Raw genomic sequence first — 14833 nt, forward strand, 5'->3', positions numbered from 1 at the left:
AATATAATTCAGTATTTAGATTTAGTATTTAGAGACTAGTATTTGGTTATTAGTTATGATTATTTCATACATCTCAATGTTGGGTGCTTTGAGGGAGGCTCAACAGCAACACATTCAGAAAGTTATGCATCTTGCAGAAAATATTCACTCAATATGTCGTTATTAATAATAATTATATGTGATAATTATAAATATATAAAAAAAAACATAATGGATAGAGAAAAAAGTTTATTGGAAGACAAAGATTCTTAATTCGCCATTTGCGGCAGTTTTTTAAAAACCAAATCACACTCAACTAAGGTATCTTCGAGACTATCCAAGGAAGTTTACCGGATTTCTTGAAGTGATAATAATCATATGCAAGCTTTCCCAATATAAATATAATTAGACTAGCTAGGACGGCATTTAATAAATCCAAACCTTCCTGTAGGGAGAAGTCTGTCGATGCTATACATACTGAACTTCTTGATAAATTGTTAATCTAAAAAGAATAAAATACAATAAATTCAGTTACTTTTATGACAAATTATGAATACAGATATATAAAATAACTAAGATACGTTCACGTAACCGTATACCTAATAAATATTATGATCAGTGGATCAAATAAATATAGGAGTTTGTTGCAAAAATATCGGGTCTACCTTCATATTTTCGCATTGTTGTTATTCTTTATGATCCGATATATGATTTTCTTGGAAGTAGACATTATTTGATCGAATAACATGTTATCTGCAGAGCTTCCACTTCCTAAAAAAGCTCTAGTAATAAGTTTACTTTCAGCCCATTCATTTTATCTGTTTCTTGTCTATACCGTGTCTTTTCAGCAGGAAAGAGTTAATAGTCGCAGGAAGCTAAGTTGAATCTGTAGGTAGGCTGGCTAAGTTGTAGAAGTTCTACACCAGGTTCGATAAAAAAGCTGGTGCATTGTCGTAGTGATACAACCAATCACCACTTGTTTAAAGCTGAGGCTGTTCTGACTGTGTAAAGTAATCCGGGTGATTTAGAATGCTTCCACTAGAAAACTGTAGTTATGATTTTCTATTGTTTTTTGATAATTATAATTCATCACTGTTGATAATCAAGTTACTTTTTTCAATATTTCTTTCAAAACTTCATGCTAATTCTTTATTTCCATTTTTTATAGGAACAGATACGTTGAAAAAAGTTATTATAAACAAAAACATGTCATTCACTAAATAATAGTTCCAATAGGTAGATGTCCAATTCACCAAATACGTGAAAATATACTGGTAATGTCCATTCCTCACAGAAGGTACTTGAAAGTTTTGATACGAAGATAGATCTAGACCTTTGGCATAAATCTCGTAATTCTATGCAATAAAATTGTAAATTCCTCTTCTATCCTCATTATGTTATAAGCGGTTTATTGTATACAATTCAGAAACGGTAATTTAAGAAAACTCATGTCTAAGTACGTCAAGAGTAGACCGCTGTCTTCTTTGTTGTACATTCATTCTTCATTCATTTGACTGTTGTTACCCAACTAAAAATGTTTGCGAAAACAATTATTAATACCAACGCTTGAAAAGTGGTTAATATCGATTTAGTATGTGTGTTTTATTACTTCTTCGCAATTATGCCTGACAATATAACTCCAATGTTTTGCAGGGTAACTATTGCAAGAGAATATCGGTGTGTATCTAGTTATGTACGTCGAAATCAATCCATATCAGTCTTAGATACCCGAACTTATTTTCGAATAACGTATTGTTACTGTCCAAGACACATAGTTTGGAGGGAGAAGACCTTTTGGCAAAGAAGTCGTTCCATACCAAGAAGGAACTGAAATGTTTTCATTCCCAACATTAATTCTCTCCAAAATGCAAATCTAACTTTATGAACGACACTGCTAGGTACCATCCCAGAAGAAGAGTACAAAATGCATTAGAGATTTAAAATATTAAATGATTACTAATATGAGCCCTACTAAGCACATGTGGGATATAAAACAGAAATAATCTCCTATAACCCTTTAGGAACTCATACCCGCGGCCCAAAAAGAACAGAACATTATCTCAATGGATACCATTAACAGATTTATTGCTTCGGTGTATATTTTGTTTGTATTTAATTCTATTGTTCAGTCAAATTTTATGTCATACAATTATAGATACAGTACTAGATTAAATAATGTATTACACTCTTCTTGAGTCATAATAATAGTGTCTTAATTTGACAAACATAAGGGGGCCCAAAAATTTTAGCGATGTGTGTATGTATGCTATAACATGGCTTTACAGACACGACTACGTTTGTTGAAAATTGGAGTTTGGGAAGGCTAGTGATTTCCAAAAAGTTTGATATCAATTTAAATCTACATAACTAACTGTTGGATGAATGAGAAATGTAAAAATAAATTTCGTCATAGTTAATTTCCATAAAGTATAACAACTTCAATCAAAACAACACCATACGTGTAAATATAGATATTTTATTTGTATTATGGGCATTTAAGAAAAAATTAATACAAGAAAATTACACAATAGTAATAAAGAGTATTTTATACTTGTAGTATACTTTGATAAACTTACAGGCTTCAATGAATTCTCATCTCCTCTGATATATGAGCATTTTACATCTTCTAAATCACGTATTTGTATGGAATATTTTTGCAGAACAAGTTCCTAAAAAAAATGCAAATAAGTTCATTTTTTAATGCTAAATGTGAAAGTGAGATAGAATAGAAAAATTTGTCTAAATCTAAATAATTAACAGAAACTCAAATAACTAATTCACTATCTGCTCAAAATCATTTACACTTCCATGTCATTTTTGGGAATTTGATGGAAAATAAAAAGTTATCTTGAGCCAAGTTCTGATCTTGAAAACAAATGGCGTCAATTGGGATATTGAAGTAGATTCAGACAAAATTTGAACAGCTAATAATTTGTATAATTCTCTCGAGGTTTTCATTGTGTGAAATAGGAGTTTTCTGGACTTTTTGTCTGTATATCTCTACAAGGAACTAGAAACTAGCCATCATGGAAATGATTATTAGGCTCCACAAGAAAGTCCTTGATATTCCTTGTCCTGCACTTTCTCCGTTAGGAATTCATCTATGCAAGGTCAAAAAACTGATAATAAAATCAAGGTTCACAAGAGAGAGAAGGAGAAAGAGGTACATTGTGTTCTTTATGGATGGAATGAGGACATTATTCATTTGAGGCAATGTTGGGTTTGGCCCTGATGTAGGAAATATACAGAATGATGGTCTCCAAACATTATGGAACGTAAAACAGAGAACGAAAGAGGAATAAATGCCTGACAAACTAACAAATGGTTCTTCGCAGAACGCGGAGGATGGATACAATTGCGGCTGAAATATTCCCTATCGTCGGCCACTTGGCTTGTCAACCGATTCAACAGGTTACGGGGAAACCGCAGAAAACCTGCAACACCGACGACTTGAGTTTCACTAAATAAAACAGAGTATTTATACCTGGCAAATTATCTATATTTCCAAGAGTGGAGATCTACTGATGTTGGTAGTGAAAATAATGTGCAAATAACGAATGATGACTGCAAACGTAAAAATCAAAGAAACTAGAGCTCATTGAGTAGTTTCGTATTTAAAGTCGTAATCTGTGTACTTGAAAACATGAACATTCCAAGATATATACTTATATTTTATCCATTTAAACTAATATGTCTAATACCCTCATACTGTTACAGTCCCTGGCAAAATTATTAGACACTGTATTTTTTAAATCACTTGATTCCGCAGCTCAGAGAATGGTTTCCAAATGGAGAAGCATTCACTTTCATGCAAGATGGAGCTCCCTGCCACACTGATCGATCTGTCAAAATATCCCTTTATTGGATTGGCCGGGTAATAATCCCGATATGAATCCGATTGAAAATTTGTGGGAGCTAATGAAAAGAGAAGTAGCTAGGATTGTGACTACCAACAAAACTCAGCTTTTAGAAAAGATTATTCATGTGTGTAATCATCATCCTGCAATACAGGAGACAGTACAGTCTTGTATTGATAGCATGCCGAACAGAATTAAAGCTTTGATAGGGGCTAAAGGTGGCTCAACTAAATATTAAACAACATATTAAATAGAAACAACTTACATCATTTTCACTTTTCTGTAAAATTTAATAAACATTTGATTTTCTGAATTAATGTTGTTTTATTTATGTTAAATTAATTGGTCATTTATAAGATAATATAAAAATAAAAACCAATGCAATTTAAAACAATTAAACGGTACAATATCACTCGGTAATTAATATAATAATATTAATCTTGCAGTGCGTCTAATAATTTGGCCAGGGACTATAGTTGTTTAAGTGAAATCGTTTTTGCATTGTCCTAAACACACATGAGTGGCACGTATCATAAATTGATGGCCATAAAACTAGTTTCGTATGGTGGTCAAAGTGTTAATGATGATACATACTTGGAAGACAGGTGTGAACGCGCAATCACATTTCCATGGATTTCCGCCAAGGAACAATGTTACTCCCGAAGGCATATTTGGATTTTTCATTAAAGCATTATCCAATGCATAAGAAGGCAGCTGAAACCAAAAACTACAATAAATTATAATATTGAAGTTACTGAAAAAACTTCTATTCACAAACTTGATTGTATATTGATAAATATGACAAAATATTTCAACAAATGGTTGTTACCAAGTACACCAAGCAATCGACAATGCTTTTGCAAGACTATTAAGAATGAGTTGGTACTGTCCTCATTGTACTCATTTCTGGTACTGGGATCAACGTGAGCTTGCAAGTATTTACCATCAAATGCATTCACGCAGTGTGAGGTAAATTTCTAGTTAATTGGAACAAAGTCATTGCCAGCTAGATTATATATGTTTTTCTAGTGAGAATGTGGCAAAACTGAACAAAAAATTGTACTAATTGTTAATAGATATAATAAATATCAAAATGTTATTGTCAAACAATTAAACAAAGTACTTCGTTAGAACGATTTAGTTCGATTCTGAGGATGTAAAGCTATGACTTAGATTTGTTTACTACTCTTATCGGTCTTAACATGAAAAACGATTGGTTTGATAAATTTATCCATTTAAAATATACTGTTCTTTTTAGAATAAGATTTATAGCATCAACTTATTTCTACATAATTCTTTGTCCAAATTCTGGATACTAAATTTTCAATTATACAGTGACCTTCGTAAAACAGTAAATTTTCAATTCTAACGTTAACTTGGACCTCATGAGTAAGTGACCGATTTAGTTGGTGCCGCTGCAAAATATTCAAACCATTTTATCTCTCCTCCTATATCAGTATAGTTCTTTCAATATCAATTGCAGAAGACAGTTATGCGAGGAACTCATACCAAATTAAGAAATGAAAACTAATGTTTACCCACGTATAAAATTCGGTAAACATTTAACAAACCGTCAGTCCACGTAGACTCATCATCTCCACTGTTTACCATTGAAAACATCGAATCGTAAACATAATTGTAGTTTGTTGCAATGTACTTTAATTAATTAATTCCATTTACATTACCACCGAAAATATATTGCTTCTATCTATAGATAAGAAATTTCAATATTTTGATAACTGGAGATTATTTCGCATTAGTTCGACAAAAAGTTTCTTCCCAATCTCTAAGTAGATGAATTTTTGGAAAAATACACGCGTTTTTTGTATAGGTGTCACTATTAAAATTTTCTTACCTCCCTCAATTTATTCCCTCTGATAGAAAATATCCTAAAATGAGAGATCCAGTACGATCCCTCCAAATAAGATATACTCTCAATGCTGTTATTGTCCACATACAAATCCCACACTTGTCCGTAATAAGGATTTGTTGTTAGACTCTTTATATTATCAATATTATTGTTTTCTAGATGGAGTATTCTTGTATAAGCAGGCAGTTGCCCAGGTAAATCGCTGAAATTTCTTCCAGAACAATTCACCATAATAATCGGGTACTGAATGTTAGAGTTTGGATCAATAAATATTCTCTCTAAAGAGCACATACATGTTGGTGTGCAAGTTTTTTCCATATCCTGCAATAAAAAGAAAGATATATCTTTGGGGTATCCACTGAAAATGATGATAACTACAGCCAATACAAGTGACCACTCTGTATTCACTATATAAATGCAAATAACCTACTCGTATGAACATATTTTTCGAAATAGTGCACCTTGTATATATAATTTACAAACATACCAAGGCGTCAAAATTCTTTACTTGATTTAGTCTATAGGTTTTGAAAAAATAATTTGATAAAACATTTTCCTCACAAACCTTATCAAAGGGAACTAATAACTCATTAATATTATTCAATAAGATGTTGAAAAGTGATTATTTTTCTATTTCTTTGTATATTGTTGTTTGGTTATTTGACTTGTATTCATTACAATTATCAAGTATTGTTTTGTCGACAACGTTTTTCAGATATCACCAGAATATAATATCTAATTCATAGGATGATTCAATGATATCTTTCAAAAAACATTTTTTAAAGGAGTTTGTCTTTTATGTACCTTCTATCTATGATTGGTAATACTCCATTAATTACAATTGTGTCATTTACCTGTACCATTTAACATCAACGTGAAATAGCAAATTACTATTTTACTTGTAAAATAAGGGTCTATATTTATTTTTGCCTTATCGTTTTACAAAATTAAAATCTGTGGTCATGATCATCTTAATTAATTTTTGTGCTAGTTTTACTTTCGAAGGATTGAACGTTTGCAGTTTGCCGAATGGATTTTCTACAAAAACTTTCCGAATCTTTTAAAGATTTATCAGCATTAGTAACGGTGTTTGGTCAGTCAGTATAAAGGCGATATTTATTCGAAACCAATTCATTTCAAAATTTTACAATCCTCACTGCTGCTTGGTGTTTTGATTGCGATTTGTGTACTTCTAATTGAAAAATTGTGTGAAGATTAGATCTTAACATGTAATTCGAGAAAAAAATGTGCAAGGGAAAGCAACTACTTCTAGATACCATTATTAAAATGAATCTGATTCGGAATTAGTCATTATTAAGATAAGTATGAAGAGTGTGATATAAACGAAAGTAAATTTAGACAATTTCTTGATAACCACAAACATCAAGTTTAAGGTATAGAAAAGAAAAGAAAAAAGTCAATTTTGAAAGTGTAAAAAAAGGATAAGGAATTAGAATGAATTTTTTGTCAGTCAATGAGGTTCCAATAGGAGGGTTGTCTGAAAATTTTCGTACCTCAACCTGAAGATGTCAGCACTTATCAATGGAAGTTGCTACCTAAGTCTGGAATATACAAATAAAAACAAATATATGGAACAGGCGAACATTTGCTTTCCGCGCGAACAACTTTTGTTGAATTTGGCTTGTCTTGAAAGACACATACACTTTGACTGAATGAATGTGAAATAGCTTGTGAAGATAGTGAAGAGCACTGCGTGAGTACCTACTTTAATTGTTTTTACTGGATATTGAGATAGAATATATATTTTATTCTGGGGTACAGAATTTAGTATTTTGATTATTTACCGTACTAATTCACTAAGCGCTTTGTCATCCTTGTCATCCGAATACTTTCTCATTTCAACTTCGTGCCTCTCGTCTATTTCTCGATATTCACTCCTATATTTGCCAAACTGTACAGTCGATTGTCACAATCTCATAGGCGTTTTTTGAACCACCGCGATTGACATTTTCAGCATTTCTTTGCACCAATCGACAAGAGGTTTTATTTGAGCGGTTGTCAATTATGCGGTATCCAACGCCAACAAATCTTTTTGACAGCCAAATAATCCTACAATAATGACTATATGCGAGTGAAACTAATATCCAAGTATTACTCAACCTCACGGTAAGTCACATGACGATTTTTCTATATCAGTTTACGCACAGCATCGATGTTTTATGGCACAACAACTGATCTTGGACGACATTAAATTCATCCTGTATCGAAGTTCAGCCATTTGATCGGCACACTGTCTTAGAAAATCATCAAACGATAATGTTTGCGATTTAATTACCTTTGTTACCAATTTTCAAGTATCTGTGAACAACCAAAACCGCACTCATATGACAACACGTTCTGAGTACGTTTACCATTAAAAATGTTAGTATTGGAATAAGTTTTCCATAGATGAAACCTGAACCCATCACTACAAACAATTGAGACAGTGAACTGCTCCGAAAAAGGCAAAGATGGCTTCATCGATGGGAAAAGGTATGGCGACTGTTTTTGGGATAGTCACGATATTGACCCCATCGAAAATTTTCACGAAAATAAAAGGAGGAAAGTATTACGCATCATTTCTGGTGCTTTTTCATCAGGTCAGCGGACCTTCTCACATTTTGGTGGTCTACACGGATAAAATTCACGAATTGCACTTCGTATTGGTTAATTACTCTCTGTTTGCTCCATATTTGGCCCTCAGCGACTTCATCTACTTTATAACCTTTACTTTTCACTATTAGGAAAGAGATTTTCATTAAACGTGACGTTATCCCATATGTTAGCGCTAATTTTGATGAGAAAGGCGCCTAGTTTATTTAAGATTCTTGTTTCTTTGTTAGGTGTGGAACTTTTCAGTCATCTCTCGTAGTCATGACAACGAATTTAAGTCCAAAAGCTTTATCCAGCTCTCCATTCTATTTGTTTCATACAGGGTGTTTCGAAAAAAGGTGATCCCGTCTCTAGAGAAGATAGAAAACTTAAAAATATTTCGAGTTTGCTCAGTAAAAAATTTTAGTAATACCATCAGTATTCAAGATAAAGGGTGTTGAAGAAAAAAATAATTATACACTTTTTTTATGATTTTTCCTCAACTACTAGCAACAATGTATTGAAATTTAATACAAATATATTTTGGAAGCTTATAAATCCAATGAATTGGTTTTTATGTCTGACTCTCATAGAGGGGTTACAAGGCTCGTGCCAAATAGTATTGAACATAACTTTTTCAATATTAGATTTATCTAGCAAAATTTCAAGTAATTTTACACCAAAAAGGTCCAGGGTACCGTTTTTAGAATATTTTGATTTGAAAATTATAAAGTAATAACCCATGCAGGTATAAAGTATTGATAAAGTTATTAATTATTATTATTATCATTATTATTATTATTATTATTATTATTATTATTATTATTATTATTAATTAGTAAGCATTATGTGGATTGGAATTTTTTTGTTGTGTATATGAGACGTCATCGATAAAACGGATACATTTAAAAACATTTGGATTGAGGGCTTTCGTTCCTTGTAAAGTTTCACAAAAATCCAATCAGTAGAAATGCAAATACTAGGAAAAAGAATGAAATTTCGGTTCATCTAACTCTAGAATTTATTACCATTGCAATCGTACGCGAAAAATGCATCGGAATAAAAAATTGATGAAGTGATGATCCAATATCGTCGAAACCAACAAGATACTGGAAATTAGTGTACCTGAGAAAATTAGTTTTATATAGGGCAAAATAGAACATATCTATCTGGTTTCGTAATTGATCAGAAATCAATTATCGGTATTGACGATACCGAAAATAATAATAAATGACAGAAAAGACAGATGAGATGAGATGAATCGGTTGATTTAACTAGAAACGAGGAATGGAATCGCAAATATTTTAGGTAAACTACAAGAAAGTTTAAATAATGTGATGTGTTTGTTATTATGTGAAATGTTTATTCCTACTCTATGAGAATTGCTTACCTTTTTGAATTGAGCTATTAACAAAACACTTTTTTTACTATACAATTTATCTTTACATGTTGTTTTGATAAGGTCACGGGCTACACCAGTTGTGTTCAAGTGAAGTGCCCATTTTACGTCTTTTGAACAGTTCCAGTGATTGTCTGAAAAATATTCATTTGAGACTACACAATCAAAATCAATAAATTTTGTGAGAAATAAATTTTGGAATTTATTATTTCTTTAATATTTTCCTTCGAGTTTGAATGTTGAACAAAAGCGTGCAAGGGTAGAAGCATCGCGTTCGATCTGTACTCGATTTGAAAACGATGTAGACTTCTTAAACCGAATTGTTACTATGGATGAGACTTGGGTATATTTGAATGATCCAGAAACAACAACAATCAACAAGTTTCGTGTCCAAAAATATGCTGGAAAAGTTCTTGCTTCAGTTTATTGGGATTGCCATGGAGTAATCATGATTGATTTTTTGGATAAGGGTAGAACAATAACTGGATATTACTATTCGAAATTACTGACCAATCTACGGGAAAAAATTAAAGAGAAAAGACGCGGAGAGCTATCCAAAGGTGTTTTATAGAACACCCCCTTATTCACCAGATTTGGCTCTGTCCGACTATCATCTCTTTCTTCAACTAAAAAAAGTATAAAAGGTCGTGAATTTTCTTCCAAGGAGGAGGTAATATTGGCAACAAACCTACTTCAGAAATCTTCACTTTCAGCAGGTTTTGTGATACATTTATTTCATTACTCTTTCTCATGTCTCAGTTATTTAAGTTTCCTCATATTTTTTGTGCAAAACAACCTAATTTTATTTATTGAAAACCAAATATCGAGTAATCGATTTTAATGTTAATTGTGGATTTTATAATGAATAAGTTACTCAAAGTCTACAAAACCCTGACATCTAACTAAAATCAACTTCCAACTATTGTATGTATTGAATTAGCTTCTTTTTTCTTTATTTATTGAATAAAAGCTCATGAAACTTATCCGTGTTTCATTCACTTCCGATGGTAGTATTTTCTCAAAATGTTTTCCAAGTGTATTGAATGACTTTATACATAAAAGATCTTCTATATACTCGTACATCTTGTGAAAAGAATTATATCTTCTTAATTAATGTCAAATTTTATTGATGTAACTAATACTCTACTTTTGGGGTGAATGATTTTGTGCAGCTTTCAAATGAGTCACCTCCAGTTTTACAAATTTGATTTTCACCTTTTAACAAATCTATTACGAAACTTACTAGAAACTGTAATAGGTTACAAAATACATGTAATAATGATATTGATATCAACTATGAAAGTTAGTATAAGGTTTATTTCTCAGTTTACTTCAAAAATTGTGATTATTGGAGAATAAACTTACTTTCTATATATAATTCATTTAAGTTGCCGGTATGAAATTCATTACTAAGCTCCGACAATAAGTTTTGCTCCAGATTTAGAACTTCTAGATATGGAAAAAACAATACGAAATCTTGTGATATTCGTTCTATTCTAAGATTTCTCAGTACCAATACCTGAAACATAATTACTGTACATACAATATAAAATTTAGAAAGAGAATATGTTAAACTCTATACTGATTTAATTGATTTTTTTAAAGCGAAGACATACTCAGTTTCCCGCAACAAAATGAGTAACTACTTTTTTAAGAAATAAAATTTTTGAAAATCTGCGTAGAAATGGTCTTTAGGAATGATTTCAATAAAAGATAAAAAAGTATAGTGTTAGCATATATGTACAGAAATGTGAGGGAAAGATGGTCATAGGAAATATTATCCAATAATTAACTGACGTTAGTGATAAGATAAAATTGATTGTCGTGTATTCTAACGTACCATATGATTATCGAAATTATCGAAAAATGATTTATATATAATTATATGAACAAATGATTAGCAACATTTTAATGTATTACTAAGTCCATTTAATTTTCATGAAAATGAACTTCAGCTTTACTCAACAGCGACTTCTATAACTGAACATTGAAATGCATAAGACCATTCATAGTTGCCGTTTGACGTCGCTGTTTGCCGTTGGTGACTTTCAACATAAACGAATTTTAGCTTTTCCCGTCTGCCGTTAGTACCAGCTTTCGTAGGAATAGAAAAGAGTCAATCACATCCGTATGCGTTTGTCACGCATGATGCTCCCAATAAAAAAAAACTGTGTCATTTTCCATAATATCATCCATAAATACCGAGTTACAAACAAAAACACAAAAATATCACGAAAAGCAGTACACAAGTACAAAGAAAATAAAAAATTTTAAGGTTAACGGCAGAAACGTGAAATTTATGAAAAAATTCAATCTTGGTGCTTCAAAAGACGTCTATAAGATCGTGACAGAAGAATCATGGATCAATGCATATGAAGCCGCAACTAAACAACAATCGACCTTAGGGATCTTTCAAGGCGAGTTGTTCTAACACGAAATATTTCAAAGCAAATGGTAACCTGTTTTTGTTATAACTGGAAATGTCACCACCGTTCCATTGCACAACATAAAACAGTCAATTATGAATGGTACTCCAACATTTGTTCACCAGAAGTGTTGCTAAAATCAGGGAAACCAATCGTAGAAGTCGAATCATTCTCCGCCACAATAATGCACAAGTTCTCGCAAATCAGTTCTAAATCGAATTGATGGGTCATTCCCCGTACAATCTTTGTTTGGGCCTCAACAATTTCTTCTTCAAAAATAAATTGTGAGGTCAACCAAGTATTGAAAAGACCGTCCCGGAAATTGTTCACCGTACCAAGGACGGTTTTTTAATGGGTTGGAACAAACCTATTGTAAATTATATAATTTTAAACAGAAAATTTCTATTTGTAATCTGAAAGTATTTACAAAAATTAATTAGAGTTTTTCTAATTAACCGATACTAGAAGTTGTATTTATTAACGGTTTTAAGCAAAATTTTAAGATGAGTCAGAAAATTGCACATCAACATAAAATATTTCTGTTGCCCGAATGTCAACTGACTTTAAAATTATTATCAAATTACAATTTTTTGTTTTGTATCTTACCTTTATAGAGTTATTTTTTTTGGGAGGTGAAATCGTTGAAATTTCACCATTTTCGATAAATAAATATTCGAGGTTGGGATATTTATCTAAAATAAAATCAAAATCCAATGTATTCGACGTCATATCAAGTAATTTGAGTTGCTTGATATATTTGGCATTTCCACCAAAATCTACAATGTTTCCAAAACACTTCAACTCATCCAATAATATTCTACAATTGTTATTGTATTTTGCTGTTACGAAAACGAGTTGGATTATGAGATACAGATAACTGGAAAAGAAAATGAAGATGATTTTAAGTTCTGAACATATTTCAATTTTTTCAAAATATCACTTAGCACCCTGCGTTCATTAATTCATTTATATTAACATTCTTCAAATGTACGCGAACCGAAGCAATACAGTTGTACTTTTAATATTACTATTACAAAAGAAAATTTGATAAAAGTTTTGTCGGACGTAGAAAAAATTTTGTATGAAACTCGTGAATTACCTTTTTTTCACTTGTAGGATTTGTCGTCCTACTCGTGAAAAAAGTATTACTTTACTCACTTGTTGCATAAATAACTATTTTTTGTCTAAAAATTTTAGATAATTATAAATATTTTATTTGAACGTGAATAAGTTACATAAATAATACTTGCAAATTGTGAATATCAAACATTGAGACAAGATCAAATGATGCATACTGCATTTTTGCATCTTAGACGAAGAGCACAATGAAAGATTGTCACAACATAATCACTGTTTGATAACAAATAATAAGAATATATTTTAAAAAGCAGTCACTAATGTCTATGAATCTAAAAATTGTGGTCAGTTCGTGTCACAAACCAGAAAAATATCAATTTTTTATTGTTATAGGCTCCTCGTGTTCTATTAATAAAATAATTGCAAGAATCTTTAAAATTCAGATACAATGAAATTTTAGTTTACTTTGCTTCAATTTCTCGTTTCAAATTCAATTAAATTATCGAGTAGAACTTGATTACAAGGTTCTGATCGTTTTTGTTATGTTTGTGAAAAGTTTTGTTGTTTGTTACGAAGATAGTGACATACAATACACAAAATAAGACAAATGTTGTGTATGCCAATGTTACTAAGTCAAATTCGAAAGATGTTCCAAATCCAATTTGTTCTGGTAATTCCAGTCAAAATATATTAGAAGAACTCATTGAAATTTTGAAGTCGATCGATTTCTCTCTTGAGTAAAATCCTTCACATTGAATCAATCAACATGAACTGGATGATTTCAAGCGCTTAACAAGAATAGTGACCCAGAGATCTGTGAAGTTATATCCTCAGTATAAAAAATAGCTATTTGTCAATAAAAAAGCTTTAAGAAGGTTGTAAAAGAGCTTTTGGAAAGTAAAAAGATTGGAAATTATGAGAATAGTTTGGTCGACTTTTATTACAAGATTATGTCATTGAGGATTATTTTCCTGCACTCATATTAGAATTTTTTTCCTGACAACTTAAGAAGTATAAATGATGAATAAAGGGAGGATTTTCATCAAGGTTTTTAAACAACGTTGTCAGTAATTCTGGAATGAGAATATGTGCGGGGGTTACTGTTGGTCAATAATTATTGTTCATAACAAGTTAATAGGCTTCATAAGTAATAAAGTATTTCTAAAACCAGACGTGACAAGACATTTTTACGTCCAACCAAACAATAATAGCTAAGCAATAATCGATAACGTTCAACTGGGGTATAGAAACAGTGTAAACAAGTTCTGAATTCAAAAAAATTTGAAATATCTTTAATGGATATTCGTCCTTATAATCCTGTCATTTCGGCAACAACTGTTATAAAGAATTAAAGGAAATGTGCCTCGATATTTGTTCCACACAAATCTTCAATGAATAATTTATATCTTAGAGCTAGAAGAATTGGAAGATTATGTGGATTTATAAAATAGTGGATTAAATGTACTCGTTGCTGCCTATTATTTATTACCTTACTATTAGACTAACTTATCACTTCGATTTTACCATACAAGTCTCCTCAATATATTGAAATTTTTTTGAAGAATATAAATTCAACTTGATAGCTTTTTGTGAAGATATTTTTAATCAGGTTCACGTTTTATTATTTATTAAT

The 14833-nt window shown here is 31.2% G+C and overlaps 1 protein-coding gene across 5 annotated transcripts in view; it reads right to left on the reverse strand.

Moving 5' to 3' along the window:
• Positions 1-215: 215 nt before the first annotated feature.
• The window catches only part of LOC130896157 (protein singed wings 2), a 29396-nt gene continuing 14778 nt past the window's right edge, over positions 216-14833 (reverse strand). For all 5 annotated transcript variants that reach the window (XM_057804046.1, XM_057804049.1, XM_057804052.1 and 2 more), the window contains 7 exons: positions 12730-13000; positions 11063-11216; positions 9689-9831; positions 5692-6027; positions 4431-4550; positions 2556-2648; positions 216-481 (listed from right to left, as the gene is read on the reverse strand). In XM_057804046.1, the coding sequence (XP_057660029.1) occupies positions 296-481; positions 2556-2648; positions 4431-4550; positions 5692-6027; positions 9689-9831; positions 11063-11216; positions 12730-13000 (1303 nt within the window). In that variant the 3' untranslated portion in view covers positions 216-295. The remainder of the gene's footprint in view (positions 482-2555; positions 2649-4430; positions 4551-5691; positions 6028-9688; positions 9832-11062; positions 11217-12729; positions 13001-14833) is intronic.

Source organism: Diorhabda carinulata, chromosome 7 (genome assembly GCF_026250575.1).
Source record: "Diorhabda carinulata isolate Delta chromosome 7, icDioCari1.1, whole genome shotgun sequence".
In the NCBI taxonomy this organism is placed as follows: domain Eukaryota; kingdom Metazoa; phylum Arthropoda; class Insecta; order Coleoptera; family Chrysomelidae; genus Diorhabda; species Diorhabda carinulata.